Source organism: Octopus bimaculoides, chromosome 8, assembly GCF_046866305.1.
Source record: "Octopus bimaculoides isolate indiv1 chromosome 8, ASM4686630v1, whole genome shotgun sequence".
Classification (NCBI taxonomy): Eukaryota; Metazoa; Mollusca; class Cephalopoda; order Octopoda; family Octopodidae; genus Octopus; species Octopus bimaculoides.
The window spans coordinates 28752581-28778670 of record NC_142935.1 but is presented as its reverse complement, the minus strand read 5'-3'; the positions used below and the strand labels follow the sequence as shown (position 1 = coordinate 28778670).

The 26090-nt window shown below is 35.6% G+C and overlaps 1 protein-coding gene and 1 pseudogene across 4 annotated transcripts in view; both read right to left on the bottom strand.

Moving 5' to 3' along the window:
• Positions 1-226: 226 nt before the first annotated feature.
• LOC149134339 (uncharacterized) lies at positions 227-1967 on the bottom strand (annotated as a pseudogene).
• Positions 1968-6698: 4731 nt separating this feature from the next.
• The window catches only part of LOC106874386 (uncharacterized), a 46878-nt gene continuing 27486 nt past the window's right edge, over positions 6699-26090 (bottom strand). For 3 of the 4 annotated variants that reach the window (XM_089356231.1, XM_089356232.1, XM_089356234.1), the window contains 5 exons: positions 22915-23783; positions 20321-20470; positions 18849-19172; positions 16887-17001; positions 6699-6911 (listed from right to left, as the gene is read on the bottom strand). In XM_089356231.1, coding sequence (XP_089212357.1) covers positions 6856-6911; positions 16887-17001; positions 18849-19172; positions 20321-20470; positions 22915-23783 — 1514 coding nt within the window. In that variant the 3' untranslated portion in view covers positions 6699-6855. The remainder of the gene's footprint in view (positions 6912-16886; positions 17002-18848; positions 19173-20320; positions 20471-22914; positions 23784-26090) is intronic. The other variant, XM_089356233.1, reaches the window with a different exon arrangement.

The window sequence follows — 26090 nt, the reverse complement described above, 5'->3', positions numbered from 1 at the left end:
TATTGGCCGGCGGTTGTGCTGAGACAGGGGGTTGTAAATAATTGATTGGAACCTTTCCAATCAATTATTTTCCTAGTAATCCATTAATTTTAATTGGAACACAAGCCAATCAATCATTGCAATTAATTGTCAAATATTTTGCCGAACGTAAAAACACCATATATTTTGGAGTGTTTTAGCTTCGATTTAGATAAGAACCAAAATGATAAGAAAATAAAAGGCACGTCTTATAGTTTCAAAATACTTGATTATCAGAAAACATTCAAAGTTCAATATTATTGGTTTAGAATAGAGAACAAACAACATGTATACTCTACATTGTACAGAAGTTGAAAAACAAATACGTCGAAAGTCTTTAATTGAAAGAGTTTCCCAAATGGGTAGCACAATTAAAATGTTCTAATATAGCAAAATGTAATGAACGATTGCAGATTTTTGAAACTAGTTCTTCATCCCAGAAAGCGCGAATGACTTTTAGAAATAATTGCATTTCTAAATTCATTGGTGTTAAGTATTGCCAAAAATCATTAAAAGTGTAGTCTGCTGAGCTGAAGAAACGTTCCACGATGTTAGAAAAAATCTACAATTCAGATATTGCTAAGGTGAAATTCGATCATTTTTGTGTTTTTTCAAACAAATTGAAGCAAAATCATCATCTTCTACAGGTAAATCAGACTGTTGTGACGTGTCTGTCACCATTTTCAGGTGATGTAGAGCAGCCACTTCATCCACAGATAACTCTGCTTCTGCGTGTTGTAAAAACTCCACTTTCAAAATTTGGGCTGTGCACAATGGCTGCTGATGGAAGCAAATATTTTTTAAACACCTCGTAAAGATAGAAATGCGAGAATTTCGTCCAAAAGAATTCGAGCATCTCCCAAATCTATTTCTCTTCTTTGCAAGGCGACTGTTACTGAGCGTAACTTTCCTAAATTGTCTTTTAGAGTTTGCAGATCATTATGATCGCATGGAGACACAACAGATAATCAACCAGCTTTGGATCGCATTGAAAAAAGTCTAAAAATGGCTTGAGTTGGATGTACCTCTCAATCATGCCATATGTATTGGACCAACAGGTCTTATTTCTTTGCATATGTTGCAAAGGCGTTTTTTCTCCAAGTTTACCCGCAAATTTTAATGATTTTAGCTTGCCCACCAACGTATTAATTTTATCAAGCAGAACTTCTTGCTTGTCGAGATAATTAGAAACAGCTAGATTGCATTTATGAGAGGCACATCCAATCAATGTTATTCTACATAAATTCGTCATAGATTTGTTCACTTCAGTATTATCTCCGGTAAGAGCTAAATTTCTAATTTTTTGTTATAAACACTTAACACATTCTCTATAAATTCGAGATAATCGGAAGCAGTGAAAGATGTTTCATGTACCATTGGCGAAAATGCCAGCAAAATAGTACAATAGTCATTTTGATAATTGCACGAAGAAGATGCAAAAAAAGTCCAATGAAATGCGTCGAACCTTTAGTCGAACCGTCAAATACCAACGAAAATTTACTTGGAAGTTTATCAGATATTTTCTTTCCCACTTCTTGAGTAAGTTTCTCCATGTATTTCTTTAAGGTCACATTCGTCATACTTCCACGAGTCAGTGGGTCTTCAATAAATGAAATTGGTTTTAAATCAAAACATACCCGCTCAATCCAACCATAAACATTTAAGACTGAGTAACTGACCAAACTATTTCTTGGTGAAAGAAAACCCAATGAAGATGGCTGCCCGGTTGCTTGTGTATTAGGAAACTCTGGATGCTGGTTTTTTATGATTCATAAGATTTGTCCGTCCAGTTCTTATTTTGCTAGGTCAACCTATTTCCACACTTGCATTTTCCATATATGTTCACTTTCTGTTTTGTTGAAATATTTTCTAACGATTTTGTGGTTTTCATGTGGCATGCGTTAGTTTAAGATAAAAGATATTTTGCTACAGACTAAAATAGAAGCTATTTCGCCACTCCACTGATGAAAGTCTGATTCAGTTAATATATTGGAGTGGAATTCAAGATAAAACCGCGTTGCAGGTGAAGTTACGATTTAATGACTTGAAGACAGAATGTGTGAATCATTCTCGGCAGTCAGAAACAAGAATCACTTGATAGCGATTATTTGACAACGTACACAATAGCCAATTCCCAAACATGAAAGAATGTATGAATCATTCTCAGCTGTCAGTACAGAGCGTCAACACAAAACCTCAAATAATAATAGAATGTTGTATTTGCCAATTGAACGTCGAATGAAAAACGTTTGCTGACAATGTTGCAATTAACTGCAATTAAAAATCAGCCCTGAAATTAGAACAGTGGAGAAATATCATTGATGCTCCACAATGAGCAAAGGGCTTAAATAAGTCAATTCGTTGACTGAAGTTCTAGAAGGTGGAGCCCCAGCATGGCTGCAGTCTAATAACTGAAACCAATAGAAGATAGAAGACGATGATTATTGTTTTACATATAAATAGGCACAAGTGTGGCTGGGTGGTTAAGAAGCTGGTTTCTCAGCCATGTGATCTTGGGTTCAGTCCTTCTGCACAACACCTTGGGCAAGTAATGTCTACTATAGCCCTAGGCAGACCAAAGGCTTGTAAGCAGATCTGGTAAGTAGAAACTGAAATCGAGCCCTTACAAGGGTGTTTGAAAAAAAAAAAAAAAAAAAATAAGGCGGTGAGCTGGCAGAGTGGTTAGCACGCTGAGCGAAATGCTTAGCGGTATTTTGTCTGCCGCTACGTTCTGAGTTCAAATTCTGCCGAGGTCAACTTTGCCTTTCATCCTTTTGGGGTCGATAAATTAAGTACCAGTTACGCACTGGGATCGATGTAATCGACTTAATCCCTTTGTCTGTCCTTGTTTGTCCCCTCTATGTTTAGCCCTTTGTGGGCAATAAAGAAATAAGAAACTGAAAGAAGCCCATTGTATTATCATTGTCATGGTTGTAAACAAGCATCGTCATCATACAAATGAAGTTGTTCATTTCTCATTTTCAGTGAAAAACATGTCTGGTTATGGAGAAATATTACCTTGCTTGGAAACAGGTGAGAGTTGGCAATGGGAAGAGCATCTGGCCATAGAAAACCTGCCACAATGAATTCCATCTGACCCATAGAAGTATGGGAAGCTGGATGTTAAATGCTACTACAGATGAAGTGGGAAAAAAAATCAGGCCAGTTAAAAAAAAAAATAATCCTTTCTACTTTGGGAACAAGGCCTGGATTCTGTAGGGAGGGGGATTGTCGATTACATCGACTCCAATGTTTCACTGGTACTTAATTTATCAACCCTGAAAGGATGAAAGGCAAAGTCGAGCTCGGTGGAATTTGAACTCAGAACGTAAAGCATTTTGCCCGGCATGCTAAGGTTTCTACCAGCTCACCGCCTTGAAAATATTTTCTGCTTTAGACACAAGGCCCGAAATTTTTGGGGAGCAGGCCAGTCAATTAGATCAACCCCAGTATGCAACCGGTACTTAATTTATTGGCCCTGGCAGGATTTGAACTCAAAGCACTAAGTGTTTCACCTGGCATGCTAACATTTCTGCCAGCCCGCTGCCTTTGATGCTCCTTTGATATTGCTAATCTGGTATAAAGTATAAAGATTGAAGAATCTAGTTGGGTTCTCCATGTGAAAACAAATATTTCAGGAGGAAAAACAAACAATGAAAAAGATTGAGAGAAAAGACGAGGTTTCAATATTTGGGTGAAAGATTTTCTTTTATTATTATAACCAAAAGTCTCAACCACCAATAAGGTGAAAAATATAGAAAAAGGCAATTAAAATAGATATTTGACTAGATACATCTTACCATGGTCAATTTGGCTTAAGCTTCCAGTCGACATATCTTTGGTTGTGGAGATGTACTCAGAGACATAACACTGATGTTATATCCAGGACACTGCAATGGTTTGACCTGGTAACAGTATTTTATCGTTTCAAAGTCTTCAAAGAATAATATTTTGTACTCTTCTCACATTTACCATGATTAACAACAATAGTGTTCTGTCAGTGACACAAGTCAAAAAAAAAAACTAATTCCTTCAATCGGGATTTTCCAATAAGGCCAGATGCAGATTTCTGTTCAGCTACCATTGGCCTTTTCTTTTTATTATTATTCTTTTTTTTTTTTTCAATCAACTTAGAAAATATACAGAGAGAAATCAAAGAAAATATAACACGAGAAAGGAAGTTTCGGAAGAAAAATTTAGCTCACCAGATACAAGAAAATATACTATTAGCTTTTATGTATAATTAATATGGACTCTTTTTTTTAATTTCCATTTTGGTAAAATGAAAATTGCATTGTTAACAGCTGCCATAAGTGAATAAGAATGCTTTTTTATCCAAATCTAATTTTTTCACTCAAACTAATTTAGGGTTTTATCCAAATTTTAAAAAAGAATCACAGAGGTTTTTGAGGCAAGTGTTGCTTTCAGTAACACAAGAAAATATATTGATAACATTAAAAAAAAAAGCTTTTCTAACTGAAGGCTAAAAATACTATATATATATATATATATATATATATATCGGAATATATAACAACACAAAGCATCTACAACAAATTACTAAGAGAAAACTTTTGTCACATAGAGGAGAAGATTTTGATCTATGGTGTTTCAGAAGATAGATAGATTCATCTTGGCTAATCTGAATGTAGAGTCCTGAATCCATCTTATTAAGATAGTTCACTGGTGGTGTGGAAGAAATTTATTCTGGTGAGAGCAGCTTGTGTTTTATGGTGATACAAGTTACCCTGAATGGCATTTTTATTCATGTATGTATGTATATTTAGAAATTGATATGGAATTGGTGACTGAAAATGAGTACACACAAACAAATAACTGACTGAAATATAATAATTTTTAGAGTACCTCTTGAAAGTAGGCTACTAGCATCCATAGCACTTTCTTGAAGTAGAATATTTAAAAATCTTGGAAGTACCTCAACAAACTGGAATTGGTAATTTGTTTAATTACTCAGGGAAGAATTATGAAACAAACTGATCTTTTACAATGGAAAACAAGAGAAGACAAAGAATAAAAAAAAAAAATAATAATAACAACAATAATAATTTTAACATTTTGGTCAACGATTCTAGATATATATATTTTTTTGTTAAATTGTTAACAAATTGTTAGTTTGACAATAGACTCTCTGTCTTTATTATTAATATAAATCTGAAGATGGCAGAAAACGGGGTGGGGAGTGTTCTGCTGCTTCCATTTTCAACAGGTGGTTGTAGGGGGGTGTGGGAAGGAAGAAGGGGGTTGTCTGACAAGGAAAGAAAACAAAGTAATATGTGAAAAGGTATAAATGGAGAGTTAAAAACTGATCACAGATTTCATTTCCATCTAGACATTAACAGCACTTCGGCTGCTCTCCTTTTCGGCGGTGTAGAATGGAAGAGTGTATACAGCAATAGTAGTTAGTCATTTATTTATTTTAGGCACATCAATGTGCTCTGGCTTGGAAGGAATATGATTTGACAACTTTCACTACTATGATCGGAGATGAATTTAAAAAATAGGAAATAATAAAATCAAAAATAAAGTCAGTTTGGAAGTTGGCAGTAATAAATTTTGTGAGACAAATCATTTAGCTTATAATCATACTGTAATATTTCATTTCTTTCGCCTTATTTTTTTTTTCTTCATAACGAAATTTCAAGTTCAATTGGAAATTATAGTTAATAATGATGATAATAAAAATAAGCGAATATTTTCAACCCACCAATTGTAACTTACAAAACTTTTGAAGGAGGGGGGGGGGGGGGGGAAATATTAAAAAAATAAAATTAAACTTATATATATATATATATATTTAAGTGTTAAACATGCACAGACAAACAGACACGCAAATACGTCTCTTAACATAGATTTACATTTATCATACAAAATTAATGTATCTTTGCATGAGTGATTGTGCAGCCTGGGAATGTGTCCCTTGGTTTCTATGGCTTAGAAACTTCCATATTAGAAGTTCAAACATGTCAGTCTCTCTCTCTCTCAAAAAAAAAAAAAAAAGCATTTATAGTTAGTCAATATTTTGGAGCTAACAGACTGCTTAGCAGAATTTTCTCCTTTACTTTTTCTTTCCTTTCATTGTATGTTGAAAACAAAGTTCAAGCAAGAAAATTTCAGTTTTCATCCTTTTGTAGATCTTAATGATTTGATTGATATGTACTGATTGGAAAATGCTAACAGGAGAAAATAATTGAAAGTGAAATAGTTGTATGTAAATGTATGCACACACTTATATATAATATATAAGCAAATATTTTGCAAAAAAATATCAAGTTGTTGTAATGTCGCTTCACATTCTTCTAGAGAGATCGTCTTAAGGTATTCAAATTTTGATAAATTTCTAAAGATGCAACAAACGGCGACCACATAAAGGGTGATAACTCATCCATTTTCTTCCTGTCACAGCTCTGGGGCTGATTTCTGTCTGTCGAACCTACTAAAGAAGTAGGAAATGATAAACGGGAGGTTTGTTTTGGTTTCCCCCAGTAGCAGATAATTGGACTTTACCCAAATTGCTTCTGTTGGAACCTCCACCAATATTAAAACCACCGTCAGTTGGTAGTTTTTTTTTTGCGTATCAATTTTTTCTTCACATTTTCTTTCTGCTATTTTTTTCTTCACTTTGGACACAATTTACAATTACTCTTAATTTCCACCACAGATCACGATTTTTTTTCACCTCACAGAAAACCCATACATGCATATAATATGTATATATATATATATATATATATATAATGGATCAATGTGGGTGCTTTCTTAAAAATAAAATAAGATAAGAGAAAAATTGATTTAAAGAGTTAATTTCATTGAATACTTTCAATTTTCACGGCGAGCTTTCTTTTTATTCTTTGGTTTGGCTTCGGTCCAATTATCTATGGAATAAAATAAGAAGATCATTAATAGGAGAAAATAAAATAAATGAAATTGCAAAATATTCATAGGGTTTAATAAAACAAAGGATTGTATTTTTGCAGAGCAGCTGGAATGAAGAATTCGGTAAGCAGAGCAAAATTCATTTTATGTCCTTTACTGTAATTATAGACAAGAATCTGAACCAGTAGCCTGATACCAGCTTAATAAAATTCATCCACTCATCATTGTTGTTCTAACGTCCACTTTTCCATGCTTGCATGGGTTGGAACGAGTTAGCTGAGGCAGATTTTCTACAGCTAGATGCCCTTCCTGTCATCAACCCTCACCTGTTTCCTCGGGCATGTGTTTTCCACTCTAGCCCCAGGCTAACCAATGCTTTGTGAGTGAATTTGGGAGATGGAAACTGTGTGGAATCCCATTATATAAATACATGTATGTGTATGTGTCTTTGTATTCGTCCCCTACCATTAGCTGACAACTGGTGTTGGTTTGTTAATGTCCTTGTAACTTTGCAGTTCAGCAAAAGAGACTGATAGAATAAGTATCAGGCTTAAGAAATAAGCATCGCTGCAGTTCAATGACTGAAGTAAGCAAAAGATAAAAGATGTCACAACTGGAAACTTAATCATCATTTTGAAACCCACAATAGGAATATCAGATGAAGAAAATGTCACACATGGAAATTAAAAAAAAGGTCTCAAAACAGAATCTCGGGATACACTTATGAGATCAAAAACATCAGAGACATATACCATTTATCTTTATATTTGAATAGTTCACGTTATCCAATAGTAAACAGGTTTCTTAACAATTTTTAGCCAAACTTTTAGCCTCATCCGACCTACACTGACATAGTAAAACAGACGTGAAATGATATCAAAATGACTTCAAAAATAAGAACATTAATACCCAGGCTTTAGAAATAAAGGTTCCTGGTTCAAGTTATGTCCCTTACTGTGGATGTCGTTGTCATTGTTCAATGTCCATGTAGCATGCTTGTATGGATTTTTAGGAAGTATATGGCTAATCTGTCTCACTACAGGTTCGATGGTTTAACAAGATCTAACAAGCCTGAGGACTGTGTCTGCTTTGGCAAGGTTTTTTACAGCTGGATGCTCTTATCACCAACCCCATTACAGCTGGATGCCCTTCCTATCACGAACCCCTCGACAGCTGGATGCCCTTCCTATCACGAACCCCTCGACAGCTGGATGCCCTTCCTATCACCAACCCCTCGACAGCTGGATGCCCTTCCTATCACCAACCCCTCGACAGCTGGATGCCCTTCCTATCACCAACCCCTCGACAGCTGGATGCCCTTCCTATCACCAACCCCTCGACAGCTGGATGCCCTTCCTATCACCAACCCCTCGACAGCTGGATGCCCTTCCTATCACCAACCCCTCGACAGCTGGATGCCCTTCCTATCACCAACCCCTCGACAGCTGGATGCCCTTCCTATCACCAACCCCTCGACAGCTGGATGCCCTTCCTATCACCAACCCCTCGACAGCTGGATGCCCTTCCTATCACCAGCCCCTCGACAGCTGGATGCCCTTCCTATCACCAGCCCCTCGACAGCTGGATGCCCTTCCTATCACCAACCCCTCGACAGCTGGATGCCCTTCCTATCACCAGCCCCTCAACAGGTGGATGCCCTTCCTATCACCAACCCCTCGACAGCTGGATGCCCTTCCTATCACCAACCCCTCGACAGCTGGATGCCCTTCCTATCACCAACCATGCCAAAGCAGACTTTGGAGTCTCCTGTTAAACCATCCAACCAATCAATACTAGCATGGAGAACAGATATTAAAAGGTGGTGATGATGATGTACAAGGGAAGGGTTTATTATATTGAATAAATCAACTCCCTAATCCTTTTATTTGTTTCAGTAATTTGACTGCAGCCATTCTGGAGCATTGCCTTTAGTCAAACAAATCGACCCCAGGACTTATTCTTTGTAAGCCTAGTACTTATTCTATCAGTTCCTTTTTGCTGAACTGCTAAGTTACAGGGACGTAAAAACACCAACATTGGTTGTCAAGCAATGGTGGGGGGGGACAACCACAGACACGCAAACATACACACACACACACACACACACACATGTATATATATATCGTTTCAATTGACTGGTTTAAGTAAATCTCTTCAGAATGCGAATATAGATAGATGCATCAGTTAGGATGCATCTATCTATATTCGCATTCTGAAGAGATTTACTTAAACCAGTCAATTGAAACGATCGTAAATGCTACCTTCATCTTTGCTTCTTTCTTCTTTGTTATCTAATTAAATTAAAGGCATACCAGTGAAAACCATGAGTTTCCCAATGTTATTATATCCATTTTCGTCTCCTATATAACTTAAACTACGGTTTACCAACCGAACCACCTGCTACCATACAAGACTGTACCTACCCAGGTAATAACCGGGAGGGGCCTTTGGATTTAATTATCCCTTAGAGGTATTAAACCCCTCTAACTGATACTTACACTATATATATATATGGAAACTGAAAGAAGCCTGTCATGTGTGTATGTGTGTATATATATATATATATATATATATATATATATACACACACGACAGGCTTCTTTCAGTTTCCATCTACCAAATGCACTCAGAAGGATTTGGTCAGTCCGAGGCTACAGCAGAAGAGACTTGCCCAAGGAGTCATGCAGTGGGACTGAACCTGGAATCATGTGGTCGGTAAGCAAGCTACTTACTACACAGTCACTCCTGCACCTAATTGCAGAGATTTATTACATTAATCCACCACCTTGAGAGATGAAAAGTAAAGTTTCAACTTGTGTTGACTTTAGTATGATTTCTATTTAAGAACATAAATGTATTTATAAGGCATCTAGTTTGGCATGCTGAAGAATCTGGTGACCAACTGCATTAGAAGAAAATGAAAATAATCAGACAGGTTTGTATGGAAGGCTGGTACTGTGGTACCCTACTAAACTGGGACTCCGTTGGTTATGACGATGAGGGTTCCAGTTGATCTGATCAATGAGCAAGTGGCATAGATACACATACCCTTAATGTAGTTCTCAAGGAAATTCAGCATGACACAGAGTGTGACATTTATTATAGTCTTTCTGAATTGAGGGTATAACTCACTTTTGCTACCTGAGTGAACTGGAGCAATGTGAAATAAAGTATCTTGCTCAAGGACACAAGACTATAATAAATAAAGTAAATGGGTTTCTATTGGTCTGGATGATGAGGATGCTTGATGAACTGAAGTCCCTACTCATTTTATTTGCATGTAAATGGTTGCGCATTCCACAGTAACAAGGTCACCACCACCATTTAATGTCCGTGGTCTATGCTGGTATGGGTTGGACAGTTAGACAAAAGCTGGTAAGCCAGAAGAAGACTGTACCAAGTTCCACTGTCTGCTTTGACATGGTTTCTATGGCTGGGTTCCCTTACCTAATGCCAACCACTTCACAGAGTGTGACAGCAGTCCCAGTGAGGTCACCAAGTAATTCACAAGACAAGACCCTTCAACTGAATGGCGTTTGTAATGTAATCCTCATGTAATCCTAATGATAAACAACATTAGTTGTAACATTTGTGTCACTGTCTCCTTAATGAATCATATTAATGTCAATAAAAGCATTTAGACCATTACATGTTCTTGTTTGTCACTTGCAGTGGATTTACTTATGTACTTATTCAATTTTTATCACATTAGGTGAACAACAGTGATATCAGTTACAGGTTTCTATTGGTTTACTCAATGATTCACCAAATCTCCAACAAGAATGACAAGGGTTTGTGTGTACAAGTTTTTCGAAGGCACGCACACACTCACAAGTAAATATCACAGTGAATATTTTTATTTGAAAGCATCAATTTCCCAGTTTTCTTGTCATTTTTCTTTGGTAAATGAATATACACATATGTACATACATACACACATATATATCTCAATCATCATTTTTATCTCCATTTTCCCATGTTTGCATGGCTAGAGCAGGTCTTCTCAGCAAAGAGTCTTGCTACTTGTCTGGTCACTCACCATTTCTTCTCTGAGGTTTATCATCCTAACATCATCTTTCACCACTTCTGTCCATGTCTTCCTTGATCTTCTTTCATAAGTTCCTTCCATTTTGATTAGTTAACCTTCCTTTACTGAACTGCCATCCCTACAGAGCACACTCAATATTTTCTAGTCTTCACACATATTCTAGATGCAAAGCCCATGTTTTCATTACCATACAACATCATACACAGGCATCAGAGAAGATACCTTTGTTGCTAGCAGTTGTGTGAGGTCCTTAAGAATTTCTCACCTTGTTCTTAGTTAGGTTGCTATGGTTTTGGAATACCCTCCTCAACTGTTAATTAGATCACCTTGTTAATGGAGAAGCTATCCTTCTACATATCTTTCCAAGCATTTGGAGAAATTTATTTTGCATATACTCTTACCAATAACTACTTCTGTGTATCTGCCAAATACAAAGTCTTTTTTATCTGTCAGCCTGCCTGTGATCCCACAAGATAGGCTTCTGCACTGTTTCCACTAAAAAAATTCCACTTAATGCAATTGATTAACCTGAGGCCATAGCAAAAGACATTTACTGAAGAGGCTGTGCTGGAATTGAACCTGGAACCATGTGGTTGCATGCACAAGTCATACTTGCACCACCCGTTGTTGTTACTTCCTCTCTCTTCTTTAAAAGAAATATTTTTATTTTGTCTGAGAAAGGATAGCACTTCATAATCTTTAAAGACCTCTTAGAGTGAATGAAATCAAGGCAGTCGATGTTTGAATTTGAAATTCAGTAACTGATGCCTGTAAGGAAAACGTGGGCAGAAAGGAAATTCCAAAGAGTTACAGTCTGGGGGAAGGACTATTTTGGTAAAGAATTAAGTTATGAATCTTAAGAAGGCAAAATGTATTGTTGATAAAGAAGAGAAGTAAGTGCATTGGAATGACTTGTTGTGCAGTTTGTCGGTTCAGAGGAATAAAATAGCTGTAGTAATGATTGAAGAGGTAGCAGAGAGAAACAGTGTTGTTACAGGTTTTAACATCTTTGTGACTAAGTCTTTGCTAATTGATCAGATTATTTCTTTTTTTTAGATATGGTATAGGAGGATATTTATGAGTATGGCAGCAACACTCTCCCAGATATATAAGCAGAACTCTGATGACAGGAGCGCTTAAGCCTTCTTTGCAGCAAGTCGAAAACTGATCAGAGTTGAAGTATTTTCTTGATGCCATTGAAAGAAAATAAGCTCCTGCAGCCACAGAGGAGGGTTTTTCAAGGTTTCTAAGGTGCAATCTATAGGTCCAGCACTTGTTCAGCCCAAAGTCAGTCCTTACAGAGCAGTTCTATGATCGAAGACGTTCCAACCTGGACCATACAGTTTTTTTTTTAGCAGTATGTCACAGCTACATTACACAAAATGTCTTTTCTTCTCCTTAGATAGTATCATGTAATTTGATGGAGATTTGGCTACTATTTCTTGCAAATCAAGAGATAATGTAAAGGTTCCTTTGTTGGTTCTGGCTTTCTGTGTCATCTATGGAAAATCTGAAGAAGCCAAAGTGAAATTAGTCTGATATACATTGTCATTATCACCGTTTTATTTCTGGTTTCCATACTGGCCTAGGTTGGACATCACAGCTCACTTGAATTTTCCATTTTTGGTATGGATTCTAAAGCTGAATGCAACTTCCTATCATTAACCACTTTACAGAGAGTACTTTTTTTTTTAAATTAAACTTTTCTTAAGCCCTACTATTCATAAAGCTAGTTAACAATATTCCTAGCAGTTATGTCCGTCACTTTGCCCCCACAAACTCACTTAACTGTACATGTTTCTTGGAGTAAAAATATATTTTTCTTTGTCAAATCATGAAGACATTGTTAGCCACAGATGTCAGCCCTCTCATCCAGCCATGATGGATTATATTATTTACAGATAATGACTGAGTTGGGTTTAGAAGATAAAGGTATACTCAGGATTAAATTAATTAGAGGAGAGTCTGTAAGTAAAAAAATAACAAAAATATTCTTTGATGTAGCATGATTATGTTATCAAATCCTATCCTTTCTATTTAAAGGAATTTAATGCTTTCTCCAAATATATGGTTAAATGTTGTACTTTTAATGAGAAACTAACACAGCAAGGATATTTTATTTTGGAACATGACCACAAACTGATTGGGAGAGGAGATGTTCATAAAATTTTCTATTTGGTACATATTGTGTTGCAGTTTTATAATTTAATTTCCTTGACACTGTAAAAGATCTCTTGAGAAATGGTTTAAATGACACATGCTATTTTATTCCCACCTTCCATTTTGCACTCAGTCTCGACACCAAAGCTGACCTTTTTTAGATACCCTATAATTTCCTGGGAGCTACAATTCAGAGCAGACCAGTAAGATTCAGTTCACAACATCTACTGCGATGATCTGCTTCCAACACCTCAAAAACCATTGATGTAAAACATGTCTTATTACAAGCAAACTCTTCAAAACCTTAAGTTGAACCACTAAAACACTTTCGCTAAATATAGTTTACTTTTGAGATTAAAAAAATTAAAATCCCCAAATCTCAAAAGGTGTTTATTTTATCAAATGAGGACAGATGGCTTTGCCTAAGTTCTAATAAGAATTGAAGATGGCTTATACTGTATCAGTATAAGCAGGTGGCACGTAAAATACACCATTTTGAGCGTGGCCGTTACCAGTGCTGCCTGACTGGCCTTCGTGCCGGTGGCACGTAAAAGCACCCACTACACTCTCGGAGTGGTTGGCATTAGGAAAGGCATCCAGCTGTAGAAACTCTGCCAAATCAGATTGGAGCCTGGTGTAGCCACCTGGTTCACCAGTCCTCAGTCAGATCGTCCAACCCATGCTAGCATGGAAAACAGATGTTAAATGATAATGAGGATGATGATTTCTCAACAACAACAAACCCATTTTATTTTGGTATTTTTCTCTCATACTTTATCCTTCTCTTCATTCTCCTAACAAAGTCCATCCCCAACCATCAGAATTCATAGGTTTGCAACTAACTGCATGGCAATCTCACTAGTGCTGCTGCCATTAAAAAAAAAAGCACCTAGTACATACTCTAAAATGGTTGGCATTAGGAAAGGCATCCAGCTGTAGAAACCATGTCAAAGCAGACAATGTAGTCCTTGGACTTGTCAATTTGTCCAACCCATGCCAACATGGAACGTGAATGTTAAACAATGATGATAATCTCAAAAGTTGCTAGGCCTTTCATCAATAAAATATAAGCATGTGCTTCGGGTATCAAAAGAAGAGACGCGGCACCACAGAAATAGTAAATGGTTTACAGCACAAAAAGACATTACTTTAAACTTGCTTAAATAATATTTGGGATGCCTTATCTCTACCAAGTATAGAAGCAGATGTGTTACCTAAGATTAATTTTGAGGGTCTGATCAAAGTCTTTGCAAATAAATAAAAGTAGGAGAAAACTTTTCAAACATAAATAAAGCAGAAGCATACAAAATAAAACAAACATAACACACGATAGGCTTCCACACGGTTTCCATCCACCGAATTCACTCACAAAGACAATGGTCAACTCAAAACTATAGTAGAAGACACTTGCCCAAGATGCCACGCAGTGGGACTGAACCTGAAACCACATGGTTGCAAAGTGAGGTTCTTAACCACACAGCCATGCCTAAGACAAATAAATCCTGAAGAATCACGGCATATAATGTAACTGGATAAGGTACTCTCTATTTGCCCCAGTCCGTTTAGCTGACAACAATTTTAACTAATACATCACGGTTGAGTTATTTATTACTGGCAGAAAGCACATTCAACAGTAAAAAAAAAAATACAATAAAATAAAAAATATTTAGTACAACAGCATGTAATAATTAAAATATTCCCTTCCCATACTGAAAAAAGATTGAAAAAAGAAAAGAAATTAAATTGAAATCTTGGAAATATAATTTGTGAATTTACTTGAGAATGTTCATAAAAGCTGCACATCATTCTGATTTATCAGGAAGATGTAAAATTTTACTGATCTTTATTTCACATCTAGCTGTTGAGGTATCTTTTAACTCTGCCATCAAACTAGACCTTGGTTTCTATATTTGAATATAACAACACAGGTATGCTAATACTTGGTAAATTTTTCAAGTTCAGCACATGAAGAAAGGGGAAAAGAAATGTAGATCTAAGTTACATTTTGTACATATGCTTCTAAAGTCTTGCTCCCCATTTGATTAATTTCCAGGAGTTTCGGTTACAAAACAGGTAGTGAAATAAAGTATCTTGCTCAAGGACACAAGACTATAATAAATAGAGTAAATGGGTTTCTATTGGTCTGGATGATGAGGATGCTTGATGAACTGAAGTCCCTACTCATTTTATTTGCATGTAAATGGTTGCGCATTCCACAGTAACAAGGTCACCACCACCATTTAATGTCCGTGGTCTATGCTGGTATGGGTTGGACAGTCAGACAAAAGATGGTAAGCCAGAAGAGGACTGTACCAAGTTCCACTGTCTGCTTTGACATGGTTTCTATGGCTGGGTTCCCTTACAGGTAGTGTTAAAACTTTCCAAAATAATTTGATTGTCTTCTTGTCTGCAGAGATGTTGTCATGAAAATTTTCAATAGTTTCTGCCTTCTTTCATACCTGCTTATTTCTCTGCTAGAAAAGCTCAATATAAATGAAATCTGAAGAGCTATCAAATATATATGTTTACACATTAAGTCCACAAGACCAGCGGTTATGGCATTACATTTAATTCCTTCATGGTCGTTTCAACAATACATGACCCAAATGCATCATGAATAATAAATATGTCTGATGAGGGGAACATGGATCACATGTAATATGTTGTAATATTACATTGCCACTAATGTTCATTTTTTTTTACCTTTTACTTGTTTCAGTCCGTAGACTGTGGCCATGCTGGGGCACTGCCTTGAAACGCTTTTAGTTGAATGAATTGACCCCAGGACTTATTTTTAAAAGCCTGGTACTCATTCTATTTTGATGAACTGCTAAGTCACAGCGATGTAAATGCACCAACATCGGTTGTCAAGCGATGGTGGTGGACAAACACAGACACACATATAAAACAAGCTTCTTTCAGTTTCCATCTACCAAATCCACTCACAAGACTTTGGTCGGCTTGAGGCTACAGCAGAAGACACTTAGCCAAGGTGCCACGCAGTGGGACTGAACCCAGAATCATGTGATTGGGATCAAATTTGTTACCACACAGCCACATCTTAATGAAAGAATAAATGTAATACCATAACCTCCATTCTAGGAATTATCGTATCATATTCTGCCACTAATAAATTATCCCTGGAATCAGTTTGTATTAATGGTTTCCTTTAAAGGAAACTATTTAAACACTGTTAGCCAGTATTTGCAGGAGTGCTAACTGAGGATACAACCTGGGTTTATAAATTCTCTTTTATCCATTATATATATTTTAAAAACTGCTAATTAAAGAACTAAAATTAAACTTGAATAATTCCTAAAACTTGGTATGATCATAATTTTTATGTTTTCCCCACTTTTCCTTGTTTTTTTTTAAAAATCAATGAAAGCTATGAGATTTCATCTAAATACTAAATTAGATTTTCAATTGTTAGATTCCCCAAAATAGAAAGTTAATTAATAATAACAAACATTTTGATAAATTCCTCATAAAAATAAATTATACGTGTTAAGAAGAAAATAAAATAAAAGTTTAGCAGAAAAACCTGAATAAAATTTGTGAGATGTCTTTCGTAATGGTGAGAAACATTCCCAGAAGAAGTAGATATTGTATGAAGAAACAGTTTAATGTTATTCACGGAGAATAAAACAAGTATGTGTGAAAGTGAGCCATCTCCGAGGGGGGAAATTATGACTGGTAGTTAAATAAAAAGTCGGAGATTGCAACATCTGTTGCAACAAAAAGAAAATGGTAAGCAAGAACTTACTGGCATTGAGCTCGGTTTTAGAGGCAAGAATAGATTCCTTTGTATGGGCTTGTACGGGCTTAGTATCCAACGCCTTTTTACTTTTATCAGTTAGTTTATTATTGTCTTCTATCACCTACAACAAAGATAACATTATCAAGAATAAATTTTCTATCTACTTGATGGTAATGGCTATGAAGTGATACCCTAAAGACGTTACAAAACTTAATTAGATAGATAAATAAAAAAAAAGAAGAGAAAATAAATAGAAAACAAAATGAAAAGAAAATTCTTGCCCTACCCCCAGATTTCCATTCCTTTCATTTATTAAGGTGTTTCTAGTTTGATGAGTTTAATTTCGAGTATTGATTACTTTTCTACCTTACATGTATCAGTTTCTAAAATTAAGACCTGACTGACCCTAAACAGTTATTACTACTCATTTGTGATAAAATTGCTGAAAACATTTCGATGAAATATTGTAGATATACGATACAGAAGTTAGACTAAAATAAAGCGTGACTGGTCCCTTTTGCTATTTTCTACTTTCCCCTTATAGTTTGTGTTTAAACTTTGGCTTAAAATTGTTATGTTATCCCACAGAAATCAAAATAAAACTACACTATAATTAATTATCCAATTTTTCTACAGTAGTATTTGATTTTGGTGTTATACACAACATCAAGGTAGAGATATTTCTCTTCACCGTTCCGCTTTGAATAGACAAGTACAATCCTTGATTGAGTTATTTAAAAGAATGGTTCCCATGTGTGATGAAAGAAGCAACATCAAAATACAATACATAAAATAAAAAAAAAAATAGCATTCATATAATTTGTTAAAAAATGTTTTAATTGCACAAAAAATATGGAAAGCTAAATGGTTATTCTACAAACACGAAAAAAAAAGTTTGTTTCTTCCATTTGTTTTGGGTTTTACTAATGCTTGTGCCATGTAACACAGTTTTATGATGTTTAGAAAGAAAATCATATCTAGGTAATGCCTGTCAACATTGGACTACTTAATAATATCACATTGGTGCCAACTAGTTGGGCACAGTTGATACACACTAATTAGATGAACACAGCCAGCTGACATTTACTAATTAAAGTACAGTCTGTAAACATTAACTAGTTAGGCACAGCTTGTAGACACTGATTGGTTTGGCATACAGCCTCTGAATGTCAATTAAATAGGCACAACCTGTAAACATTTATTAGATAGACAGATTGTAGAATGTCAGATAAATTAGACAGACAGTAGAATGTCAAAAAATAGACATTGTCTGTAATTGGCTACTAGTAAGAATGCGTCTTGGACATATTTATTTACAATAAATATTGACTCTTTGTAGAGAGAGAAAAAGAAAGAGGATTACTTAAGGACTATTTGAACCAATGTAAAACTGTCAAAAAGGTTTTTGATATTATGAATAAGTTTTAAACATCACTGAAATTTCAAAGCAGTTAAAAAAATATATATATATAATACATATATATATTTCAAATATAATCATATTTTTTTTTCTTCTTACTTGTCAAGAAAATTGACAAAAATCTTTGAATGACAAAGTATTATCCATAGATCTGAGCTAACCTTTTTTTTTTTCTTTTCTTTTGTGCTGTCCTGACGATTGGGCTGGGGAAGTATAACAACATCAACAACAACATTTATAACATAAAAAAAAAGAAAAGAAAAGAAAAGAAATAGAACGAGAACTGAAATATTGCAGGATATGTTAGTCTAAGTAGGAGGAAGGAGGGAAGGTTGGAAAGAATGGGCAGGGGTGTCTCTCGTTTTTTTTTTTGCTTGTTTGTTTATTTTTATGTTTGTTTTGATTGTTATATTGTTAAAAGATTTCTAAACAATATTGTAGTGACTGCCTCTAGTCTTTCCTGACAGCGATCCACGCAGAATGACAGTCAAGCCAAGACAGTCTTATAATATGTACAGTGAGAAAGGATGCAGTCACTAATGGTTTACCTTTTCCGGTGAATTTTGCTTATTTTTCTTCTTTTTTGGACTTTTTACATCTTTATTTGATGTTTCATCGTTTTCCAATTTTATCATCATTTTTTCCTCTGCATCTGCAGTATTTTTAGTATTTTTTTTTTTAGATTGTGTATTTTTGTTATTCTCTTGTTGTTGGTTTGGCTTTGTAGCCATCTTCTCAGGTTTTGGTGAACCTTTCTCACCCTGTTGCTGGTTAGGTTGAGCAGGTTTTTTGTTTCGCTTTTTTTTGCCAGGACTTGTTTCTTGGGGACTGCAGGCATTTTCTTTTTCAGGATAAGGTATAAGAACAAAATCCTGTAAAAAAAATAAATAAATGCTTATTCTTGAAATTTCTGAATGAGAAAGAAAATAAAAAACGATTACATCTAGCATTTTTGCCAGCCGCACCTAGGACCATTTCATTCTGCTTCTAATATGTATTATGATTTTAAACACAGCATGTCCATATGAGATATTGTCTCAAGACAAATACCACAGTAAATATGCCAATCACAATGTATTAACATTAAGGATGGTACACAAATGGTAATTTTAGTCTAATACTCTTCTGTTGCATATAGAGAATTTTTATTCAGTAGAACAGCTATTTACAACATCGGTGACAGTTTATTCACTAGACAAATTTTGTCTAGGCATGCAGTTTCTCTGAGAGTACATGCTACTGACAGCCCAATGAGACAGACATACTTTGAACATTCTCACCAGCCACTACTATGATGATTTTCATCTGCTTCCAATATATGTTTTTAAACATAGCATATCCACATGAGACACACTGATGTATTAATGTTAAGTTTGATACGAAAATGGCTATTTTAATCTAGGGTGACATAATTTGATCAAAAAACATGATAAAAACTGGTTTTTGAAAGGTCATTTCTCACAAATGCATATGTAGAAATATTGAAACAGGAATTAATGAAAATTTTAGCTTAATAATAATCACCACCAGAGTATGTTCTGTTTTCTATTCCTCATAAAAATGTGTTTAACGTATTTACAAAATTGTTGCTAAAACATTTCTTTTTTCTGTTTCAGGCCGAACCATTTTATTTCAATTGAAACGTAATTGATCTACATTCATTTACTTAGTTTCATCATCAGCGTTATTTAATGTCTATCTTCCATGCTGGCATGGGTTGGACAGTCTGACAGGAGCTGGCAAGACAGGGAACTGCAGCAGGTCCCATAGTCTGATTTGGCCTGGTTTCTACAGCTGGATGCCCTTCCTAACACCAATCACTAGCAAAATATAACAATAGAACAAATTCAGTCAACTATGCTTCCCTCCAGTGTACTGGGTGCTTTTTACATGGTACTGGCACCAGTGCAATAACAATTTATTTCCATCATTTATCAATAACATTTCACCATCAAGAATTTATAATCTATGATAATTCTTCCATGTGAAAGATAAAACAAAAAAAAAAACTTTCTCTTACTTGTTCAACTATTTCTACCAAGGGAGTTTTATTTCTGGCTGGAGATTTTTTAGATGCTTGAACTGGAGGGATTTCTTCAAAGTTAGAATTGTTCTTAGATTGAACAAATTTAGCTTCTGAGGCTGATTCTTTGTTACCAGCTTTAGATTCCTATGGGAGACAGAAAAAGAAAGACAAGCAACATTGAAAAACAACAAATCATTACTACTGCTAGCAATGTAAAAAGATATCTTGTATGAAGACGTTTTTTTTTTTTATAGATAGAATATTTTATATCAGCAGAGTCTCACACATCTGGCAAGATTTGATAATACAATATAACATAATAAACAAAGAGGATTAAAAAATTCATCAGAAAAATACTTCTAATTTGCTAAATATTTAAAGGATTTACAAAAAACAAACCAAGTCTGATTGGATATTAAAACTTCTTCAAGTTTTGCTGTTTCAAATGTGATCTTACCCATTAGGCTAGGCTGACATGGAAAAATAGAACATCGGTGGCACGTAAAAGCACCCACTACACTCTCGGAGTGGTTGGCATTAGGAAGGGCATCCAGCTGTAGAAACTCTGCCAGATCAGATTGGAGCCTGGTGCAGCCTTCTGGCTTGCCAGTCCTCAGTCAAATTGTCCAACCCATGCTAGCATGGAAAGCGGACGTTAAACTATGACGAAAAGAACTTATACCATGTCCAATCAAACACCACTTCAAAATACGGCCTTTTAAAGTTATTGCAAACTTGTTAAGTATTTGTTAAAGACTAGTTTCACTGGCAAAGTAAAGTACATAACATTTAACAGTTCAAATACCCAGTTGAAGAACTGAAGCAGTTTAATCTATGGAAGCCATTAGAAGTTAGGATATACTACCTTACCCTTGTCAACATAGAGGCCCATTAAAATGATATTAATGAATAACAGGTAAACATTTCTTTAAACTGTTACTAGTGTTACAATGGTATAAGAAACACTGTTGCTGCTGCTGCTGCAACCTTCACCATTATTACTATTTTTTGTTTGAAGATATAGCTATAGAGACTAGAGTGGTGGAAATTACTGAAGCAACAGATTACCAGACTGAATCCATTACAAAGATTAAGTTCTTCCTTCTTAACTCCAGAGTTATCACTTTTTAATCTTTCTGGAGGTTAATAAAATAACAACTTTCAAAATGTAATAATAGAACCAATTCAGTCAACTATGCCTTCTTCCTGAGAAAATTGTCCTTGAACCCATCAACATCGTTTAACATCTGTTTTCCATGCTGGCATGGGTTGGACAGTCTGACAGGATTTGACAAGCCACAGAGCCATGTTGAACCCCGGTGTTGGGTTTCTATGGCTGGATGCCCTTCCTCACACCAGCCAATTTATTGGGCATGTACTGGGTACTTATTTCATGTTATTGGCATCTGAGAGGTTTACCAAGTAGGTTGCAAGACAAGAAAACGACAAGAAATGGAGAAGCCCACCTCCCCTAAGTGAGGTGGGTGGAAGTATTCAAAAAGGGAGAGAGTTGGCTTTATGCCAGATATTGGGAGGTTAAAGTATGATAGAGGAACAAGCACAGGTGTCTGGCTATAGAGCAGATATATGACTACTCTGTATATAAGGGCAGGTGGGAGTAACTGGGGAGATAAGATAGTGATGATGGGATGCCAGAATAAAACCCTTAAAAAAGCAAAGAAATTAAAACAATATATTCTAAGTTCCAAGGCACGTTTTAAGGTCTATATTTAGCTCCTGTTTTTAAAGCCTTAAATCAGTAAAAATCCCTATTTTAATACATGGTTATGTGAGTTTATTATAGGTAACATTGCCAGATGATCTGATATCGTTCAAACTACTGATATCTTTCTGAGATCATCTGATATCTTTCAAACAACTTGTGTGGAGTATAATGTAACTATATAAATATGCAATGAAACACCTACAGAGGAATCAAACTCTGACTTCATATCTATTTGGCCATGTTGCTTTAATTTACAATAATTAAAAAAGAAAGGAACAAGAATATGTTAGGAAATATATGGAGTCTTTATAGGCTGACTGGACATCATAAACTGACAACACTGGATTAGGGAAGCAATTTTGTTTCTGACTTGAGATGTAGTGGTAAGAGTCAGAACAGACATATCTATTGTTTCGGTCATTTCTTCAGGTGTAATTGGCCTGACAACCCTGGTATGCACCCACAGGCAAAACTCGCAGTAGCAAGAGACTAACTTGACCAAAATAAGTAATATTATTAATCCCTACTATGGTATCAAATACTCTTTCTTTCAACAACTAACACTAGATATGTGTGTGTGTGTGTGTGTACATATATATATATCAAAACAGGAGATTAAAAAGAATTTTTGGTTTTATTTAATTCTCATTCATTTTCCCCAATCTCCTGTTTTGATATGTAATTACTGTGCAAAAACTATTTCCCAGTATTTTTCAACTCTTATGCATTCCCCACACAAATATAACACCTACATACAACCTTGAAGTACTAGAATAAGCAGATGTGTTTCACGATGACACAGCTTGGATTATAACCTTATCCCACATAATATATATATCATACTAAATAGAGAGAGACTTACCTCATTTTTCTTCTTTGATTTCTTTTTGGAAGTTGATTCTGCAGATGGGGCTAGGTTCTCCTTCTTGCCAGGTTGCTCAGAACCAGTTTGCTTTTTATCAGATTGCTCAGATTGTTTCTTTGAGGGCTGAGGACTTTTTTCCTTCTTGCCACTCTGCTCAGATCCCTTCTTGCTGGATTGCTCAGAACCTTTTTTGCCACTCTGTTCAGACCCTTTCTTGACAGTCTGATCAGATCCCTTTTCACCAGTCTGTTCTGATCCCTTTTTGCCAGTTTGTTCCGATCCCTTCTTGCCGGTCTGTTCCGATCCCTTCTTGCCAGCCTGTTCAGACCCCTTCTTTCCAGCCTGCTCAGACCCCTTCTTTCCAGACTGTTCTGATTCCTTTTCTTTTTTATTTGCTTGTGCAGCATTTTTGTCTTTCTTAGTGGGTTGAGGGCTTTTCTCCTTGCTAGAATGCTCAACAGATTTTTCCTTTTTAGTAGGTTGAGGGCTTTTTTCTTTAGAAGACTGCTGGGAGCCTTTTTCTTTTTTACTAGCCTGTTCAGAACCCTTATCTTGCTTGCTGCTCTGTTCAGAGCCCTTATCTTTCTTGCCTTCGTCCTTCTTACCTGACTGTTCAGCAGCCTTCTCTTTTTTAGAAGCCCCAGGACTTTTTTCCTTGGTCGTTCCCTGTACAGATGAGGCAGTTATTTTTTCCTTTTTAGTGATCTTATCTGCTGTCTGAGCATTATTCTTTGATGGTTGTTTAGAGGTTGGTGACTCCCTCTTTTTGGAAGTTTTTTCTACATTCTGTGCAACGATCTCTTCAACCACTATTTCATTTTTCCCTTTATTCTTTTTTTCTTTGCGAGAACGTTGTGTTGTCCAACCTGTCAAAACAACAAAATAACATGAACGATAAGAAGAGGCTTGAAATATTTTCTATTATAATTCACCTATCTTAAAACTAAAACAAACTAATTTTTGGGAGGAGTATATAACAGGTAAAGTGAAAGGACCATGGCCCAGTGGTTAAGGTGTAGGCATTCACAATCACAAGAATTTTATGTTGCTCCAATCCACTCAGCTGTAAATGAATATAACTGCAATGGACTGGCATCCAGTTCAGGGGTAATCTTGTGATCTCGGCCATTTATATTCCACAGAAATTGAGTAACCAGTTCCCTCAGTCCTAGGGCTCAAGACAGCAATGTCCAGGGGTCAATGATGATGAAACAACAGTTAATATGGTATCTTAACACTACTGAATATCAATATAATGTGATGAGCCAATGAATGAGTCAGTAAGTGGTCATTCTAAATGCTAGAAATAGCAGCCAAATCACCCTAATATCACACCCATAGTGTGTCAGAAAAGAACACCTAAGGATAATGAGAGCTTGAGTTATATGCACTTAGAAAACAGACAGGATAATTACGACTGGAATGCCTTTGATAGTAGGCCTACTTGATTTGGAGTAAATTACAATAACAACGTGAGCTGTGTGAAAATAAACATAAAAATACATAAAGAATACCGGTTTTGCTGTGAAACAAATTTAAATTGTTAAATAAATATCTCAGATTCATGAGTTTTGTTTGTTTTAACTCTTTACTCTTTCTCTTTTACTCTTTTACTTATTTCAGTCATTTGACTGTGGCCATGCTGGAGCACCGCCTTTAGTCGAGCAAATCGACCCTAGGACTTATTCTTTGTAAGCCTAGTACTTATTCTATCGGTCTCTTTTGCCGAACCGCTAAGTTACAGGGACGTAAACACACCAGCATCGGTTGTCAAGCAATGTTGGGGGGGACAAACACAGACACACAAACATACACACACACATGTATGTATATATATATATATATATATATATATATATATATATATATACGACGGGCTTCTTTCAGTTTCCGTCTACCAAATCCACTCACAAGGCTTTGGTCGGCCTGAGGCTATAGTAGAAGACACTTGCCCAAGGTGCCACACAGTGGGACTGAACTCGGAACCATGTGGTTGGTAAGCAAGCTACTTACCACACAGCCACTCCTGCGCCTATATATATATATATATATATATATATATATATATATATATATATATATATATATATATATATATACATATGTATCTCCATCATTTAAAGTCTGCTTTTCTATGTTTGTATGGGTCGGACATAATTTTATTTAGCCTGATGCCCTTCATGTTGCCAACCCTCACCTGTTTTGGAACTAAGTAATATTTTCCCTGTGTCCGGAAAATTCACCATAAATGTATTGTATTAGCATTTTTTTAAATTTGAAAAAAAAAAAAAAAAAAAAGAATAATAAAAGGTTTTATAACTGCATTAAATATGCAAGTCTTTATTCAATGTCGAACATTAAAAAAAAAAACAGGTTGGAGTCATTTAAAACAAAATTTCTTACAAATTTTCCGATGGTAAAAGGTTTATGGCAAGATTTCCTATAACCTGTAGCTAGACATATTTTTCATGGAAAACTGAAAATGAACATCACTTGATAATACTCACTTCCAACAATTATGTGGTGCTTAGACAAGGACAGACACAAACACACATATCTATGCATGATAAATTTCAGTTGCTGGTTCCCAAATCCACTCTCAAACACAAAGCCTTGGTCAGCCTGGGAACATGATAGAAGACACTTGCACAAGGTGCCGCACAGTGGAACTGAACTTAAGACCACACGGTTGGTAAGTAAGCTTCTTAACCACACAGTCACACTTGTGACAGGTGCAGGTGTGGTTGTACAAAAATGTTCATTCTCAATCATGTGGTTACAAAAGAAATCACAAAACCATGTCTACACCCAAGTTCAAAGCCACGTTTTTAAAATACATTTAAGTTTTATTTATAAATTAATTTTCACCACATTTCTATACTTTCCTTTATGTTAGAACATATATTTATTCATTTCTTTCTTTTTTTTGATTCACTGCCTTCCTATAACGAAACACAAGTGGTATGTATTTATAACTCAATAAACTGCATAAAGCTGACTCATTTTGTGGTTTATCTCTGAGCTGATCCAAAGACATTTTCACAGGAACCATCTCATCTTTTGTCTTATAGTATCTCAAGGACTTCATTATCCAACATAGTACTGTTTGAAATACAGTAAGATGTGATTTGAAAGATATTTACTTGCTACTTCTAGCAGGTTGATTGACCAAA